The sequence below is a fragment of the Pelodiscus sinensis genome, chromosome 2, assembly GCF_052426305.1.
Source record: "Pelodiscus sinensis isolate ZL-2025 chromosome 2, ASM5242630v1, whole genome shotgun sequence".
NCBI classification, from domain to species: Eukaryota; Metazoa; Chordata; order Testudines; family Trionychidae; genus Pelodiscus; species Pelodiscus sinensis.
The window spans coordinates 219591013-219608809 of NC_143053.1; the positions used below are offsets into that span (position 1 = coordinate 219591013).

General features: G+C 49.4%; 1 protein-coding gene across 1 annotated transcript in view; it reads left to right on the forward strand.

Moving 5' to 3' along the window:
- The window catches only part of SLC25A40 (solute carrier family 25 member 40), an 82981-nt gene that overhangs the window by 52960 nt on the left and 12224 nt on the right, over nucleotides 1–17797 (forward strand). Inside the window, exons 8-9 of the mRNA XM_025182818.3 lie at nucleotides 11401–11510; nucleotides 16887–16968. Of these exons, the coding sequence (XP_025038603.2) occupies nucleotides 11401–11510; nucleotides 16887–16968 (192 nt within the window). The remainder of the gene's footprint in view (nucleotides 1–11400; nucleotides 11511–16886; nucleotides 16969–17797) is intronic.

The window sequence follows — 17797 nt, forward strand, 5'->3', positions numbered from 1 at the left end:
TCAAGTGGGCCGTTGACATGTTACGATATTATCTCCTAGGCAGTACGTTCACGGTGGTGACCGACCACGCACCTCTCCGGTGGCTCCAGGCTATGAAGGACGCCAACCCCCGCATCCAGAGGTGGTACCTGGCGCTGCAGCCCTACCGGTTTAAAGTGAGCCACCGGGCAGGGAGAGACCATGGGAATGCGGACTTTTTTTCCAGAATACCCGAAGAAACCCCAGAGACGCGAGGAGAGGAACAGGCGAACCTGGAGGGGGAGGTGTGTGACGGGTCGCGCCGCCCCCACACCCCACCCGGCGGCCCGCCCCGCACTCAGCCCGCGATCGCGCTGGCTCTCCTGGGCGCCACCCAGGGAGCGCGGCAGCACTGCAGAGCCTGCTCCTCTGCCGCAGCCCGGATAACGGGCGGCGCGGCGGGGGCGGGGCGACGTCGGGACGACCATGTGCGGCGGGGGCGGAGCCCGGTGACGTGGCGTCTGGCATCACCAGACCCGGACGCACGGCGGGGGAGGAGCCTGGTGACGTGGCGTCCTACGTCACCAGGACCGGACGCCGGCGGGGAATTTTAAAAGGGGGGCAAGGAGGAGGAAGGAGGGAGACGGAGAGCGAACGGAGGAGGAAGGAGTGGAGAAGGAGGAAAGAACGGAGGAGGAGGAAAGAGCAGAGGAGGAGGGGAGAACAGAGGAGGAAGGAGGCACAGAACACTGAAGGAGAGGCACGCAGCACAGGAAGGAGGGAAGTGGGGTAGCACAAGTGGTGAGGGGGACTATGTAAAGGGGGGGGAGCAGAGACGACGGGGAGCGGGACGGGCTCTCGCGTTACAGCAAGGTTAAAAAAAAACTAAATTTCATGAAGCACAGGTAAAATGGATGGATAGGCAGGCATGGTGTTCCTAGTCTCTGTTTGCCAGAAGTTGAGAGTGGGCGTCAGGGGATGGATCATGTGATGATTACCTGTTCTGTTCATTCCCTCTGGAGCACCTGGCATTGGCTATTGTTGGAAGACAGGATAGTGGGCTAGATGACCCTGTATGACCGTTCTTATAAACAATTAAGATAATGTAATGTTGTCAATGATTTCCTGCACAATAGGGCTGAAAGAGATTTTTTTTAAAAGGCAAGTAATTAAGTCACTTAGGCTGTGTCTAGACTGCAGGCTTCTTTCGAAAGAGCCTCTTTCGAAAGCATCTTTCGAAAGAGGCTCTTTCGAAAGAGCGCGTCTAGACTACAATGCGCGGATCGAAAGATCGATCCGCTATTTCGAAAAAGAGCGTCCAGACTGCTGGACGCTCTTTCGAAATTCAAAGCCACCCGGAACTGCTTCTGCCAGGGCATGGGGGCAGCATTTCCTTCCGGGTGCTGCCTGCCTGCCCTTTGCAGAGACGCGTGGTGAGAGGGACACTCCTGAACACCCGTTGCTCTGCTCCTGCAGCTGCCTTTGCTGTCCCTTGAGGAATTTTGCAAGGCATTGCAGTGCTGCTTTGGAGTGCTCAGCTTCCTGGGACACCCCAGCAGCTTTTTTCTTGTGAGGTTTTTCTGCTTGCAGACCCTTATTTTTGGCATGGAGCCAGAGCTGCCCCTGGGCAGGCGATGGCCCCACACCACCATACTGCAGCTATTGCTGCATCTTCATGAGACAGTCATGAGGCTCCTTCCCGAGCTGGACCCAGACCAGAGGGACGAGGGGTTCCTCCGTCCGGCAGCCACACTGCCCTTGCCTCCGAACTTTTTCGTGGACAGGCGTGTTTGGAGGTTTGACACCAGCTCTGAATGGTGGGACCGGCTCGTGATGGAGATCTGGGATGACCAAGACTGGCTACGGAACTTCCGCATGAGAAAGACCACTTTCCAGGAGCTCTGTACCTGGCTCGCCCCTGCTCTGCAACGGCAAGACACCCACCTGCGGCCCGCCATCCCCCTGGAAAAGAGGGTCGCCATTGCCCTCTGGAAGCTGGCAACCCCCGACAGCTACCGCTCCGTGGGACACCAATTTGGAGTGGGGAGATCTACTGTCGGGGCCGTCTTGATGGAGGTAAGTCATTGTCTGGGGACAGTCACAGTTTGGGGTGGGGGGAAGGGAGACTGTCAGAAAGGGCCAAGTGGAGTGGGAGTGGGAGTGGGAGGGAGCTCCTCCACTCACCCTGAATTGTGGGGGGGGGGTTCTGAGGAGGGGATTCCCGGGGTGGTTGAGAGGGAAGGTGGGCAGTGGGTTCTCCTCCTAAGAGATAAGGCACCCCTTCTAACACTTTGTTGTCTGTCTCGTTCTGCAGGTGGTGAGGGCCATCAATTCGGAGCCGCTCAACAGGCTCATCTGTCTACCGGATCTGGACAGCGTCATGGCCGGCTTTGCTGCCCTCGGCTTCCCCAATTGCGGAGGAGCGCTCGATGGGACACACATTGTCATCCGTGCACCGCCCCATCGAGCAGCCCAATTCATCAATCGAAAGGGCTACTTTTCTATGGTCCTCCAGGCCCTGGTCGACCATCGTGGACAGTTTTCGGACATTTGTGTTGGGTGGTCAGGGCTGGCACACGATGCCTGCATCTTCAGGAACTCGTACCTGTACCGGAGGCTTCAGGCAGGAACATTTTTCCCCCATCGCCAGTTTGCGGTTGGGGATGTGCACATGCCGGTGTGCATAGTGGCTGATGCCACCTGTCCCCTGATGCCGTGGCTGATGAAGCCCTACACCGGCCAGCTGGATGCGAGCAAGGAGCAGTTTAATGCTCGCCTTAACCGGGCTCGCAACCAGATCGAATGTGCGTTTGGCCGTTTAAAGGGCAGATTCCGGTGCTTGCTCACACGCCTCGACATGGGGGAGACCAACATCCCCGAGGTGGTGGCCGCATGTTGCGTCCTCCATAACCTCGTGGAGAGGAAAGGGGAGGCCTTCCTACCAGGGTGGGGGAGAGCTGCTGATGGCCAGGAGAGGCTCTTTGCCCAGCCCCGGACAGCTGCCATCCGCCAGGCTCACCGGTCTGCAGTTGGCATCCGGGAGGCCCTCCGGGAGCAATTCTCCAGTGGAGGCCACTGAGTGCACTGAGGGGCTTCTGCCTGGGGACTGGGCCCTGGCCCCCAATAGAAGCTTCCCTCCACAACCCATCTCCTGACCCAGTTTGGACACATCACTTACACCAGGGTGTGTTTCAAAATAAAATGTTCTCTTTACTTATTTATAATTTTGTACATATTATCAAACAATGTTGCAAACATAACAAAATTTTTTTTCATTTTTGTTGTTGCCAAACTATATGCAATAAAGAAACAGTTCGTTTAACCCTTTGTTTGTGCTTTAACTGGGGTGATGGGGATGATTGAAACCTGGAGGGGGAAGGGGACTGGAAACCTGGAGGGGGGAAGGGGATCAGGTTGAACGGGGCTTGGCAGATTTCCCTTTCCTGCCTGGGCCTCGTGTTTGGGGTGCTCCCCGGCTACGGGATCGGGTGATGCACCTGTCGGTTGGCTGGCTGCTGGGGGGCTCTTGGGACGTGGAAGCCTGGGGGAGAGGAGGGCCAGGGGGAGAGAGGGGCTGGGGAGCTGGGGGGGCTGGGAGAGAGGGAGGTCCAAGGGGGGAAAGGGCTGCTGTTGTGGAAGGGGGGTTTGGTGGGGTGGGGTCATGGGGTGCTGGAGGAGCAGGACCAGGCACAGCAGCAGGCAAGCCGCTGACCTCCCTCAGAGTGGCGTACAGCACCGTGCGCTGCAGGACCAGCTCATTCATGAGCCGATCACGCCACCGCTCCTCTGCCTCCGTCCTGTGTAGCAGGATGGCGTTCTGCTCCTGCACAGCCTCGACGTGCTGCCGGAGGATGTCGGCGTAGACACGCCTGTGTCTGCAGCTCCCATGTCTCCGAGATGGAGATGGAGGTGGGGCTGGGGTGCTGCGGCCCTCTTCCACGGCTGGTCCGGCTGTGGAGGAAAAGAAGAAGACACAATCAGTCCTATAAACTGGACTCTGTAGCACTTACAATACTAACAGGATGGTTTATTAGGGGATGAGCTTTCCAGGGCCAGACCCACTTCCTCAGATCAGAGTAACACGGCTACATTTCTATCACAATCAGTCATGTGTGCAACAGCTGTCCAAAAGGGCATGCCCTCTCCCTTGAGACAAGGGAAGCAGACATTCTGAAGGTCACACTGTGTGTGTGTGTGTGACCTGGGCATCAGCCTGAGCATGACAGGTTTCCCTTGTGCATCACCCACTGTGCACCCACCTACCTCCCCCCCCCCGGGTGTGACACAAACTCACTGTACTCACCTGCTGCTTCCTCTCCCGCGCCAGATGACGCCTGGGAGGCCTCAGAGGTCTGGGTGACTGGCTCCAGGGTGAGGGTCGCCGTCTCCTCGCTGTCCTCCTCCTCTGGGACCATGTCTCTGACTCCAGACTGCTGTAGCTCCCGCTCTGGAGCGTCCACCACCGGGTCTGCCAGTCCGGACTGCACGAACCTCCATGGTGTGCGTGCTTCTGCACTGCCACCCAGGATCTGGTCCAGCTCTGGGTAGTAGGGGCAGTAGTGGGGGGCTGCCCCAGACCGGGAGCTCTCCTCCCTGGCTTTGGCGTAGCCCTGCCGCAGCTCCTTTACCTTGGAGCGCACCTGGTCCTGGGTGCGGGGATAGTGGCCCTTCTGGGCCAGGGCTTCAGCCATGCGGCCATAAATTTCGGCATTTCGCCGCCGGCTTTTGAGGGCCTGTAAGGCCTCCTCCTCTCCCCACAGCTCCAGCAGGCTCTTTATCTCTGCGCTGGACCAGGATGGTGCCCGGCGCTTGGAGCCCTTGGCTGGGTCCCCAGAAGGCTCGGTGAAAGGGCCAGGACGCTCTTGGGGCTGGGACATGCTGCAGCAAGGTTGCCGTGTGCTCTGGCTCCTTGTCTGCAACAAGTGGCTGTGAGGGTGCCTGTCCCTTTAAGGAATGGCTGCAGCCAGGAACCACAGACGTGCAACCCATGGCCCAGATTGTCCACCAGGGCTTCTTCCTGGAGGCCAATAATTTCAAAAGAAAGGGCTCCCCCCGTCCACACTCACGTTCTTTCGACGGATCTCCCTCGAAAAAGGCGTTCTTTCTCGTGAAACGAGGTTTACCGCCGTCGAAAGAAAAGCCGCTTGAGTCTGGACGCAGGGGAAGTTCTTTCGAAAAAAGGGTACTTTTTTCGAAAGAAGCCCCGAGTGTGGACACGGCCTTAGTCAAGGGATTGCTAATGTACAGCTCCACTAAAATAAACTACTAATAACATTTTTGGATTTTCATAGCTTTTCTGGTTCAGAGCATTCGAAAATCTAAGAATTCCTTTCTTAAATGTATGGCATGGACTGCCACTGAGACCAGCTGTTGAACAGGACCAAGGACCAATCTCTCTCTCTATATTTTTGCTTGTATCTGTTTGTGAGTTCATCTGTCTGTGCATCTCTGAGTCTGTTTGTTCAAGAACTTCTCCTAAACTATAAGAGCTCAGAACACCAAATTTCATATGCAGCTTCCTCTTAAACTAACCTAAACCAAGGTCAAGGTTTGGTTGTGCCTTGGAAATGGGAAGTGCCGGGAATGGGACTGTTTCCCATAACATGGAAATAGAGGGGACAGAGAGGGATGTGGCCACTGGGGACAGCTGAAGCAGAGAGAGTGGCCAGTAGGACTGGGGCTGTACCATCTTGCCTGTCTCCAGACTGGTAAGTAGTCCTCCTACCCCAAACCTAGTGCCTGCCCCAGCCCATAGAAAGACTGCAGGCTGTGTGAAGGAGACGTTGGAGAGGACCAGCCCCCAAAGTCTGCCCCCCCCCCCATGGACAGCCACTGGAGGAGGGGGCAATCCCCACAGCCTGGTGCACCCCCTCAGACAGCCTGCAGCCCTCCTGGGGTCAACTGGAGGAAGTCAAACCCTGGAGCCAGTTCCTCCCCAGATTGCTGGGGGTTGCCACTGGAGGCTGGAGGCAGCGCCCCAGAGCTTTACCCTCATCTCAACAGTCTACAGGCAGCCCCTGGAATCTTGCAACCCCAGACAGCCTGCAGGCTGAGGGAGACAGATGGAGTTTGGGGCAGCTCCCAGAGCCTCACCTCCACCTCAGCAGTCTGCAGGCTACTGGCAGCCGCCAGTACCTCACCTGCATCCAGCCTGCAGGCCGAAGGTGGGGCCGCTGGGGGAACCCAGGAGTCTTGCCCACCCCCAAACAGCCTGCAAGCTGCCGGGGGCGGAGGGGGGGAGTGTGTAACCATATCATTGCCTCCCTAACAGCCTGCAGGCCACAGGGGGCTGCTGGAGGGCATAGCAAGCCTCCAGAGCCTAGTCCCTTCCCCAACAGCTTGCAGGCTGGGGGAGGGAGCAGCTGGAGGGGAGTGAAAGCCTCTGGAACCTGGCTCCTCCCCAAACAGCTTGCAAGGCATAGGGGCAGCCCTCAAAGCCTCACTCCCCCCCCCCAGACAACTTACAGCTGCAGGGGAGTGGTGCCACCCTTGCTGCCATGGACGGGCCCCAGTAAGCCCCACTCCCCACCTTCCAGCCCCCTGTCCTGAGCCCCCTATTCTAAGTCTTGCACCTCCCACATGCCTTGACTTCTGCACTCCCATTCCCTGTCATAAGCCCCCCATACCTCCCAATCCTGTGCCCTAAGCCAACCACCATCACCCTTTGTTCACCCTGAACTCTCACTCCAGCCTTTATTTTCCTTCATTTTTGAAAAATTCAATAATTGAAATAAAGCGTGTATATTTTTCATTTGTTTTTCCGAACAAAAAAATTTACTTCAGTTAAAGATGCAAGCAACTCTAGGTACATCTGATAGTTGAGAAATATTTCAAGTGATTGCACAATAAAAGGTTTTGTACTTCTGCTTATAGAGAGTAAGACATCTGTGTGAGCTTTTGCATACTCAGAAATACATTTGCAAGTGAAACACTAATTATTATTATTAAATGCTCTTGTGCAACTCACTAAGGCAGCCCAGTGTTTCCTTCTGTCTAGTGCCATATTTGTTGTTTCATTGTAGTCTACTTCCATGACAGAGACATCTGATATTTTATTATATGTCATCTGTTGACCCTTTTCCCATCCAGTCAATGGCTTGTCTAAGAATCTTTTTTGGCATCTGTGCAACGTTCTCAAATGACTTTTTAGCCTTCTTTCTTGAATTACTGTCTTTCCACAGTCAGTTGGTATTGGCAACATAGTTTACATTATCCCACCAATGTCCACCAAGTGTTCTCCACAAGTATCTCTGATGCAATTTATTATGTTTTCTCTTGTGGGCTTCTGGCATTTGCTAAGTTTCTGAAGCATATGACACATTGACATTATTGAACTTTATCTTGGTCCTTGTGTGAATCCCCTTAGCTCTCCAAATATTTGCCAATCCCAACAAAGCTCCACTTGCATTCCTAATTCTTGTGTCCACGTCTTTATGGAGATGAATAACAGCACTGAATGTGCTTCCAAAATACACAGCTTGTTAACCATACCATATTTATCGCTATCGGGCACATTAATACCATCAGCGCTGACTCCTCTTTCAATTATCATGAATTTTCTTTTGTTTTGGTTGATTCTTAATTCTACTTTGGCGGCTTCATGTTTGACATTGATAGTGGACTTTTTTCATGGCATCCTCACTTGTGTCCAACAAAACATGTTATCCACAAAGTCAAGATCTTGAAGTTTTCTTCTTCTCTATGTAAGTTTTGCTCTTCTCTGTCTCTCTTTGTATCTTCCGATATGTCAAAATACAGAGAAAAAGATGTTGTAAGATGCAATTTCTGCTGCTCTTCCAGTCATCTTTTCAAACCAGTTGATCTTTCCACTCTCTGCCCTTACACATCATTTTGAATCTTCATACAGCTTTTTGGTTAGTGATTCTATTTTTCTAGGAAACCCAAGTTGTCTCTCCATGGTTATGATTATGAATTCATTTTAAAGCTTTGGTGACGTCTATGATGTTTGAGGTTAATCTTCTCTTGTAGGCAAACCCTTTGTATCCAGGCAGTGATATAATATGCTCAGTCTTTTCAATCTAAAGCAGTGTTTCTTAAACTTTCTAAGATTGAGGAACACCAAAAAAAATTTTTTTTGTGGGGAACACCAAGGATTTTTGTTGAGCAAAAAAAGAGAAGGAAGCTTGTCCCTTTTAAGGACGGCCATTTGAACTCTGTTCTCTCCATGTATGGTGGCCATATTTTCTGAACCAAAATTAGAGACATATTACCTATACCCCCTAACCTCTGTTTACTATGCCCCTGACTCTTGGGGTCAAGATGGACACATGACCAGAAGTAAAAGTAACCCCCTCTAAGAACTTTTCCCACTATCCTCTTACACACAGGGATGAGTTTGTCCCCCACCAAACCCTCTCTCCTCTGGTGCTGGTCTCTCCCCTGCAGGTGCTTCACCCCCTGGCACCTGCACCTTCCCTTACCCCTGCACCTCCTGGTGCTTCCTCCTCTCCTCGCTGCGCCTGCCCATTTGCCCTCTTTCTCCCTGATACCCATCCTCTCACCACCCTCTGCCCCAGTTCCTCTCATGCCCCTCTGTGCCCTCACACATGACTTGCTCCATCCCCGCCTTCCTCATTCCCATCCCTCCTTTCAACCCTTCTCCCAGCACTTCCCTCTCCCCTTGCTTCCTCTTGCCCCCAATGCCCTTCCCCTCTCCTCTCCCAGCATCACCCTGTCTCCTCCACCCTCCCACCCCCGCTGACACCTCCCCTCCCTCCTCCTGCCCTTTTCCTCATTGTCTCCACTTGGCCCCTTGGCATTTCTCTTTCCTCTACCCTGTCCCTTGGTGCCTTCCCTTTTCTTCTCCTGCCCTGCTCCCCTCTACTCAGCATAAGTCTCTTCCTCATCCACTCTCCTTCCCCTGGTTCTCTCCGAGCCCCACCCCCACCTTTTGCCTTCCAGTTTGCGGGGCTGGAGTCTGTGGTTGGGACCCAGAAGTCTCTGCAGCTCTGGCCCCAGCTGTTTCCAAGGCAGGACCGCTTGCCAGGCCTAGAGCTGGGCCACCTGCTAATGTTAGTGCCGCATTCCAGTCCCCGCACCAGCTTTGGCTCCCATTAGGAAAAGCACGGGAGGAGGGGGGAGTGGAGAGGAGAAAGCCTCCACCCTCCCAGATCTGACTTGCAGAGCGTGGCAGAGCAAGCGGGTCCGTGCACTGCCGCTCCCCCAGTGGAGTGGGAAGGGGTAGGGGGAGAAAGGGCCATGCACAGAGCACACCAGCAGAGCCCGAACATACCCTGCTCTGCAGCACTCCAGCCGAGTTCTGCACGGTCTCTGCTGGGACTCTGGTGGCAGCTCCCAGGAGCAGCTCACCGGCTCCAACCAGCGCTTCTCCCCCTCCAGAGATGATCTAGACAGTATTGGGTCCTGCCATGAGTGCAGGGGACTGGACTCGACCTCTTGAGGTCCCTTCTAGTTCTAGTGTTCTGATTGTTTCTTTTGATCACTTATTTTGTTAACAATCCTCCATCTTTCACTTTATGATACTATTGCGACTCTGGAATCATGATAATTACTTTCACACCTGAAACAGTTTCTTAGTCACCTCTCATTGACATGTGTTTGGCTTCAGTCACTATTTTTTTTTAATCGGGCCATACTTTTTATCTTTGCTACATAACTTTTTTACTTCTTTGTCTTTCTCTAATAAACCCATTGCAATAGGTGGTGGTCCTTTTGTGTCTTCTGTACTTGCCTCTTTGTTTAAGGGCTTTTCTTTCTTCAGTCAATTTCCATGTATGTGGCTATATCGCTTCCCTTTCTCTTGATCTTCTTGGTCCAAACTAAGTTATATCAGCTTGCTTGCAGACATCTTTGAAGCCAGTCCGTTGTTCTTCTGTATCATCATGCAGTATCCACCACTCTTGAAATCCACTTGAGAGCTTTATTTTAAAATCCCTTTTAATTCCTGGGTCAGTTTCTTCAAATGAAATGTGATTTTTCTTTCCTTGTTAGAATAAAGCCAGAATGATAAGCTAACAGACTATATCCATCTAATCATATTGTGCATATTTACTAGATGGTTTTAATGGAACAAATGCTAGTCCTTGAACCCATGGACAGTATCGCTTGCATGATGTTGAACCCAAGAACAGTATCACTTGCATGATGTTGCATGTGATGATTGGAGGCAAGTGTTGACAAATTCGATAGTGAATATTAGATGATTGGACAGTGATAAACCTGAAAGAGCCTTAGAAGTGAAGACAAGCAACTCATAGTTGATGCAATAGAGAGTCATGCAAAAATAAGGATGTGAGGATCAAAGTGAAGGATTAGGAAAATGATCTTTGCTACAGAAGAATTCTGCATGAATTTCAGTGCAGTAAGATTCCATTTGTTAGCCCAGAGAAAAGTATGTTGTAATAATCGAAACATGAAGTGATCAGAGGCCCATCCTATTGAGACTAGAGGTGTTAAAATACTTTTATTCAAGTAAACGTGTAATTGCGTTACTAAATATGCTAAATCCAATAAGCATAAGCTTATCAGATAGTTGACTAGTGATGTGACTAGTCGCTCCCCCACCTTCTGGGCTCTTGCTACAGTTCAAAGGCAAAGGTGTCCTTATCCACTAATCAAATAATGGATAGAAATCCCATCGACTATTCTATTAGTTAATTAATTTAAATTTAACATCCCTACTCCTGCACTCCTACCCCAAATAACCCAAACCTTCTGCCCCCTCCGGCACCCATATCCTCTCCCAGATCCTGCTCCTCAATCCCCTGCCCCAGGTTACAACCCTCTCCTGCCTCAGGTCACATCCCAAACTCCTCCATCCCTTCCTGCACCCTAGTCCCCTTACCCAGGACACAACTCCCTCTTGCCCAAGGTCATAGCCCAAATCCCTGCACCTTAGACCCCTAACCCACGTCACAACTGCCTCCTTCACCCAAACTCCCTCGCAAACCCCACACCCTCTCTTGTACCCCAGTCCCTTACTGCAAGCTCCCTTCAGCACCCAACCTCCATCCCAGACCTCACACCTCCTCCATTAATATGGAAGAATGAAGCCCTTAACCACTTTCCAAATTCTTAGAGTGGCCCTCCACCCCAGTGACATATAACCTACTTATTCAGTGTTTTCATTTTGTGCCCCCATTTTTTTTTTATTTGTGCCAGCCCTCTCTTCTTCCCTTTCTTTCACAGTCTTTTCTGTCCCCTTCCTCTTTTTTTAAAATTGCATCCTTTTCTATATTTTCATGACTCTCTCTCCCCGTTTTGGTTTTATTTAGATTTTTCTTGCTTTCTTTTCTCTGACATTCTCGAGGTAAGAACAGCCAAAGAGCAGTTTGTACTTTCAGATATGTAAGAAATACAGAAGGGGAATAAGTTAGTTCTGCTGTGTTTGGTATACAGATTTATGTTGCTTGTTGCAAGTTTCTGGTTTCAGAGATTTGTTTGTTTTTCTGTTCCCCATAGCATTGTACTGGTATAACTATGAACGCTTCAAGAAGAAGTTGTGCAAGAAATTTGATGCACGTGAGCCAACATTTGTAATCAGCTTTACTTCAGGGGCAGCAGCTGGCTCTGTAAGTCTATATTTCTGTTGCTGATATTACTAAGCAAATTCTACCTTGCATTGATCCCATTGCATGGGGTTCACTCTGAGTCCTCTTCCTCCAAAGTGATCTGTTCAATGCCATATCCTTTACCACCCCCCATGCCAATACAGATTGAACCGCCCAAGTCCGAGACTCTCTGGTTCAGCAACATCCATCATCTGGAAGGACCCCGGATGTTGCTAGACCAGAGAGCCCTGGCTGGGCTGGCAGGGGCTGGTCCTGCAGTGGGTGGGGAGTCCAGCCCCTGGGAGCTGAAGCCCGAGTGCTGGCTGGAAAAAATCCCCAGACCCAGCTGGGAACCGCGGCAGGAGCAGGGCCGCCGATGGCCAGAAGGAATCCCTTGTGGGAATGTGGTTCGCGGTGGCTGGGGGAATCTCCAGCCCTGGTTGGGAACCCTGGAAGCAGCGGGGCTGGTGGTGCCCAGGGAGAATCTCTGGCCCTGGCCAGGAACCCTGGCTGCAGTGGGGTCAGTGGCAGCTGGAGAGTCGAAGGAGGCTGGTAGCTTTGGAATGGGGCTGGCAGCAGGGCAGGGGAGCTCAGTCTCCAGGGACCACAACAGTCCAGAGAGAAGCTTTGACCTCTCCTAGTTCAGCAAACTCTCTGGTTCGGGACCAGTCCGGTCCTGAGAGTGCCAGACCAGGGAGGTCCAACCCAAATGTTTTAATTTAAGAAGTTTCTAATAAATAAACAATGAAATGTAATTAATGAAGCACTTGGAGTGAAATTACATGAGCTTCTCCCACAAATTGTGAATATGTTGTTGATCACAAGGCTAGAATCAGCATGTCTTTAGCTTTTCATAAAATGCCTTTCTTCTTTGGGTGATTGTTCATTTCCATTTAACTTGGGTGTGTGTACTCGCCACATGCACTGGTGCTGGAATTTTTTCTCTCAGCAGTATGCTTTGGGAACCAGCTCTGGCTCCCTTTGGAGTGGCAGGCACATGCTGCAGTACTTGGAGTGAGGCTGGCTCTCCACACCCTAAGTTATTTCTTGCCGCCAATGATGGTGGTAAAACTCTGCCACTTCAGCTAGTACTGTTGCTTTTCATTAATTCAAACTTTTTCCCCCTACCATTTTATTGTATATACTTTCTCTCTAGGATAGTTTTCCTTTTGCATCTGATGAAGTGTTTTTTACCCATGAAAGCTTATGCCCAAATACATATATTAGTCTTTAAGGTCCACAGGACCCCTCATTGTTTTGCAGTTACAGACTAACATGGCTAACCCTCTGAGATTTTCTCTAGAATAGTTAGAGATTTAGTAGATCCTGGACAGGACTTCGCCTAGGATGCGGCATGCCCTGGTTCCCAGATTTTAAGCCCTGGGGTCACTGTTTGAAGTCCATGCCTATTAGTGGTCCACATAATAGTTGTTTACCGTTCTTGGGCAAAGGTCACATTTGCGATAAGTGTAGAATTTTCAAGTTATTCATGCCCAGGACATAGGAGTGTGACATTTATTTAAAAGCACTCCTTATGGAGTCTGTCCTCACCCTAATACCAGAGCAGCACTCCAACTCGGCATCAAGCACTGTGGATTCAGTGCATAGCATCCTGCTGGTATCATGCACAAGTTGGCACCACTTCCCTTCCATGGCTCCAGCCAAGAAGTCCAGGAAGACAGAGAGGGGAAGGTCTCCAGTTTCCTGCAAGGAAAAGGACAAGTCTGGGGTGGACAAGACCAAGAGTAGGGCAACACTTCACCCTCTTCAGGTTCTTGGGTCCCAGCTTAGGTCGAGTGCTGTAGACTCTTCACTGGCTACCCCAGATAGCGAAGGTGGTCTTTAGCAGCTCTGGGTACCATCTATCCCAGTGGCCCAGTAGACAGTGCAGGACTTCATATCTCTTCCAGTGCCACCTGCTCCAACTCCAGCCGTGTCACAGTCACAGGATAAAACTCACATTTGGACTGCCATGGTCCCCACCACAACGGCAACACTCCCTATTGTGGGGAGTATCCCGTCAATGATTGATCTTAACATCTGCCACACTTCTAACTGGAATAGGCAGGAGCTCCAGAGGCTTGTCGGGTCTCTAGATCTCAAAAAAGAGCAGAGGGGCTCATGGAAGAGCTTGCCAGTGACTGGGCGCAGACCTTTGGAGGCACATGCTGCCCAGCCGGAGATCTGGAGTTGGTGCCCAGAATCTCTATGGCCACAGTACTGCTCCAGAGATAGGTCAAGAGACTGATGGTACTGTTCTCCAAACCACTGCGGATCCCCAGGGTGACACTGAGCTCGCTCTGGTTTTCTGGTCCTGATCCACATTACTGTACCAAATGTTGAGTGTATGGTATAGATCGCCAACCCTGTACCAAATGTTGAGTGTATGGTATAGATCGCCAACCCTGGGCCATCCACTGAATACTGCCGGTTGCTGAGACCCCATTCCAGGCATTTGTCAAGGTTTCCCAGATCCATCTCCAGGAAGAATGGCCGGTACTGGTCGGAGCAGAGCCACTGCTCAGCCCCATCTTGTTCACAAGTTGTGCAATTGCTCAGACTGATGCTTGGATTCAGAGCAAGACTCTCTAGCTGTGGGACAAGCTCCTATACTTACAGTGAAGATAGTGGTGATGGCACCACAGCTGGTCCCTTAACCTTAAATGCTGTGGCCAGCACCACAGTACCCATGGAATGCATGGGGGTTCATTCAGCCCTCTCAGGTGCCCACTAAATATCTGTGCTTTTGATAGGCCAGATGCCTCTCTCTTCTGCCCCCCTCCATCAACTGTGAGCCCTCCGCAGGCACAGGGAGAAGTGGGCAAGCAAGTTGCTAGGACACGTCTGGTTGCCAAGGTCTCCCTGGTACTGACTTCCTCCTCATCGTTGCCAGATGAGACTAAGTCCCCTCTACTGGTTCCCCAGAATGGTAAAAATGCACATCAGGAACTATTAAAGAGGGTGGCCATCAAAGACTCTCTCTTTGATATATTCTGCCCAGTAGCCCCAGCCTAGGTAGCCTTCCCTCTACACAAATGGGTCACAAAAATGACTGATACTTCTGGCAAACCCTCTCCTTCTTGCTTCCAATCTCTTCTCTGGGCTGTCTGTGAGACTCAGAATTTGTTGCAGGATCCCGTTTAATGCATGTGCCGTGTTTCCAGAATTCATTTGGACAATTTACAGTAAGAAGCAATAATTTGAAAATGCTATTGTTTTGGAGTTTTAATTACCCTTTAAAAATAATTCTTTCATAGTTTTTTTTTAAACAAATGGTAAATACAGCATTGTGGTTAGCATAAACATGAAGAATTTTCTGTTGCATATATGCTCTACTGTATTTTCATACTCAACAGTTCAGGGTTTTTAAAATTACTACTTTTTCATAGGTAGCTAATGTGTAAAAACGCCTAATACAGTACTATAATGTATATGTTACATGTTTTGGTGAAGAAACCTCATATTTGCTATTGTAAAATAATCAGTAGTGAATAGAGTACTGTAAAGTAAAATCTAATATGTTTGATCATGGGTAAAAAAAAATCTCAGTATAGTCACTTTAGGCTGTAAAACCTGTGGGAAAGTCCAGATCCTTCAGTGAGACACTGGAATGGAAGATAATGGATCCAGTTTCAGGATTGGGGCTTGAAAGTCAGACAAATGAAAGGAAACACCAGGAATCTAGAAGGAGACAGGGTTGTTAAATATCAGTTAATTGAATAGTTGAATAACCTCATTAATTCTTATTGGTTATTCAACTATTCTATAGTCCCTAGGGGTGGGGTCAGCAGTCATGCGCCCCAGCCCCACTCCCGAGGAACACCCTGCCACTCCATGTTGCTGGCTCTGGTACAGAGGCAGCAGCACAGGGTGCCAGGCGGGAGCTGGTCCATGAGGGGAACCAGTTTAAAAATTAGCTGTCATGGGGAAGGGCTGAGCTCCCAGACCCGGTGTGAGCCGGAACTGAGCTGGGCTGTCTCTCCGCCTAGCTCCTAATACACTTTAAATGCAGAGTCTCAGCGGGGGTAGGTTCCGGACCGGCGTGAGCCAGGACTGAGCTGGGCTCCTGGCCAGGCTGCTAAAGAATTTACTGGTGGAGAGGAGGGGGAAATACATATAGTCTATAGCATTAACCGATAAGCAAAAGCTTATCTGTTAATCGACTACACTATTACAGCCCTAGAATAAGGCACTAGTTTTGCACAAATAGAAGACTTATGTTTATTATTGCTGCAAGCTATATTTACAGATAAGCAGCATCTCCCAGAGTTTACAACAGAGTTCAGGAACAGGCCTACAGTAAGAGCTCTTTGCCAATATAGCTGTGCCAGGATGCTATTCCAGCAAAGCACTCCTAATGTGGATGCATCTTCTGTTGCAATATTGTATTTTTGCTGTTATAACTTATTCTAGCTCCCCTGAACAAAATAAGATATACTAGGAAAAGTATAGTTTGCCATGTTAATTGAATCTCTACAGAGGGCTCCCACTGGTACATCTGTTGGACAGGATTCCCACCTCTTAGCTGAACTGACAAAACTTTGTAGGTGTGATGGCGTGTTGGGGGTCCCCCGTCTCCTGCACCCCGAAATGGCACAAACAGACTCCACCAGCCAGTGGAATTGAGGGTGGTTTATTGCTCCTCCAGGATACAGCACAGCACAGATGTAATCTGGTTACAGGAACTGGGGCTAAGAGGCCTCAGTGCCCCCTTGAGATAGGGGAATCCCAGTCCCCTCCCCAGTTCCTTCTCCCCTGCTTTCCAGCCAGGAACTAACTCCCTCTCCAAGCTCTGCCCCCAGCCAGGGCAGCATCCACCTTCCTTTGTTTCTCCCCATGGGGGGTTGGCTGGTTCAACCGGTATGGAGTCACCTTTGCATAATGACAGCAGAGGTCACCACAGCCCAGCAAGTACCCCAACTACGTCACAGTAGGGTAAACCTGGCTTCAGTGAGCAATCCGCCTGTTCGTTTTACAGAGAAAGTGTACCTCATTGATGAGACCTACTGTAAAGGTTGATTGTGAAGGGCACTTGAGTAATCCACAATAGATGGGCATTTACATTAAAATGGAAACTTTAATTGTCAGGTTCAGTATAAAAGAAGTAGCCATTTTGATTCCTATCCTGCTTCTTTTGGAAGTCCTTATGAGGAGGATTGGGCCCTCTGTGGATTCTGCATACATTTATATACAATCTAAGTTTTCTAAGCAGCTATTCTAGATTGTTTATTTAATGAGATTTAATTTTGAAATGCTTCGTGGACTTGTTAAATAGAGTGAGATTTACTATGGTCATATATATATACAAAACCACAAAACTTTATGGAGTGAGCTTGTTGATGTTATGACATTTAAAGTGCAATATTAATAAAATAAAATCTGTTTACTGTTTAATAGATTGCAGCTGCAGTGACTTTACCATTTGATGTGGTGAAAACACACAGACAAACTGAAATCTGGTCGTATGAGACTTTAAACGGTAAGTTCTTTGGAACTGGAATGCTGTATGTTCTTCACATTTTAGATTACCTCAAAAACTATCTTTGTTTCCACTGTTCAGAGGTGAAATTGTGCCCAGGAAGAGGGCTCAACTAAAAACCAGATGCTCAATTTATGTCTTATTGTGAGGCTTAAATGGGAAGAAGAGGAATTGAATTGGAGTGCATATTACTTACTAACTGAAAGTAATAAAAGTGGGAAATCAAAACATAATGCTGTTTAATTATATGGGTTTCCAGTGAGGATTTTAAATCAACCTCATATCCTTTCTCCTATGATGTATCTCAAAACTCTGTAATGCATCCTGTTCTGTTTTTCATATGCTGTAAATTCTTCTGGAATATTTTATGGGAACTGTTCTATTTTATGTATTTTTAATGACTTGGAGGAGAGAAAAGGTGAGAAGTTGGAGGTTTTTACTGGTAATACTGTTTCAGTTAATAAAAACTGGACAACATTATTGCGAGCTTAATTTGACATTAATTGACATTTCTCAGAGGGTATGTATGGAAAATTAAGTTGTAGATGATAGTGTAACAAGAATTAGGTTGGAGTCGCTATAGCTGGATAAGCAAGAATACCCTGGTACTAGGGACAATGAACGAGATAAATCTAAAATGTGAACATCAGGTTATAATGAACTGCATTGGTTATAATATACAGAGCATGCTATGCATGGATTAGTTCCTGAAAAGCAATCAAACCGAACATGAAGTGTGTGATATAATTGTGAGGAGTTCAGTTACAGTGATCCCCCTGAGACTGTTATCTGATGGGCTGATCATATCACTGAGCCTGCCTATCTGCCA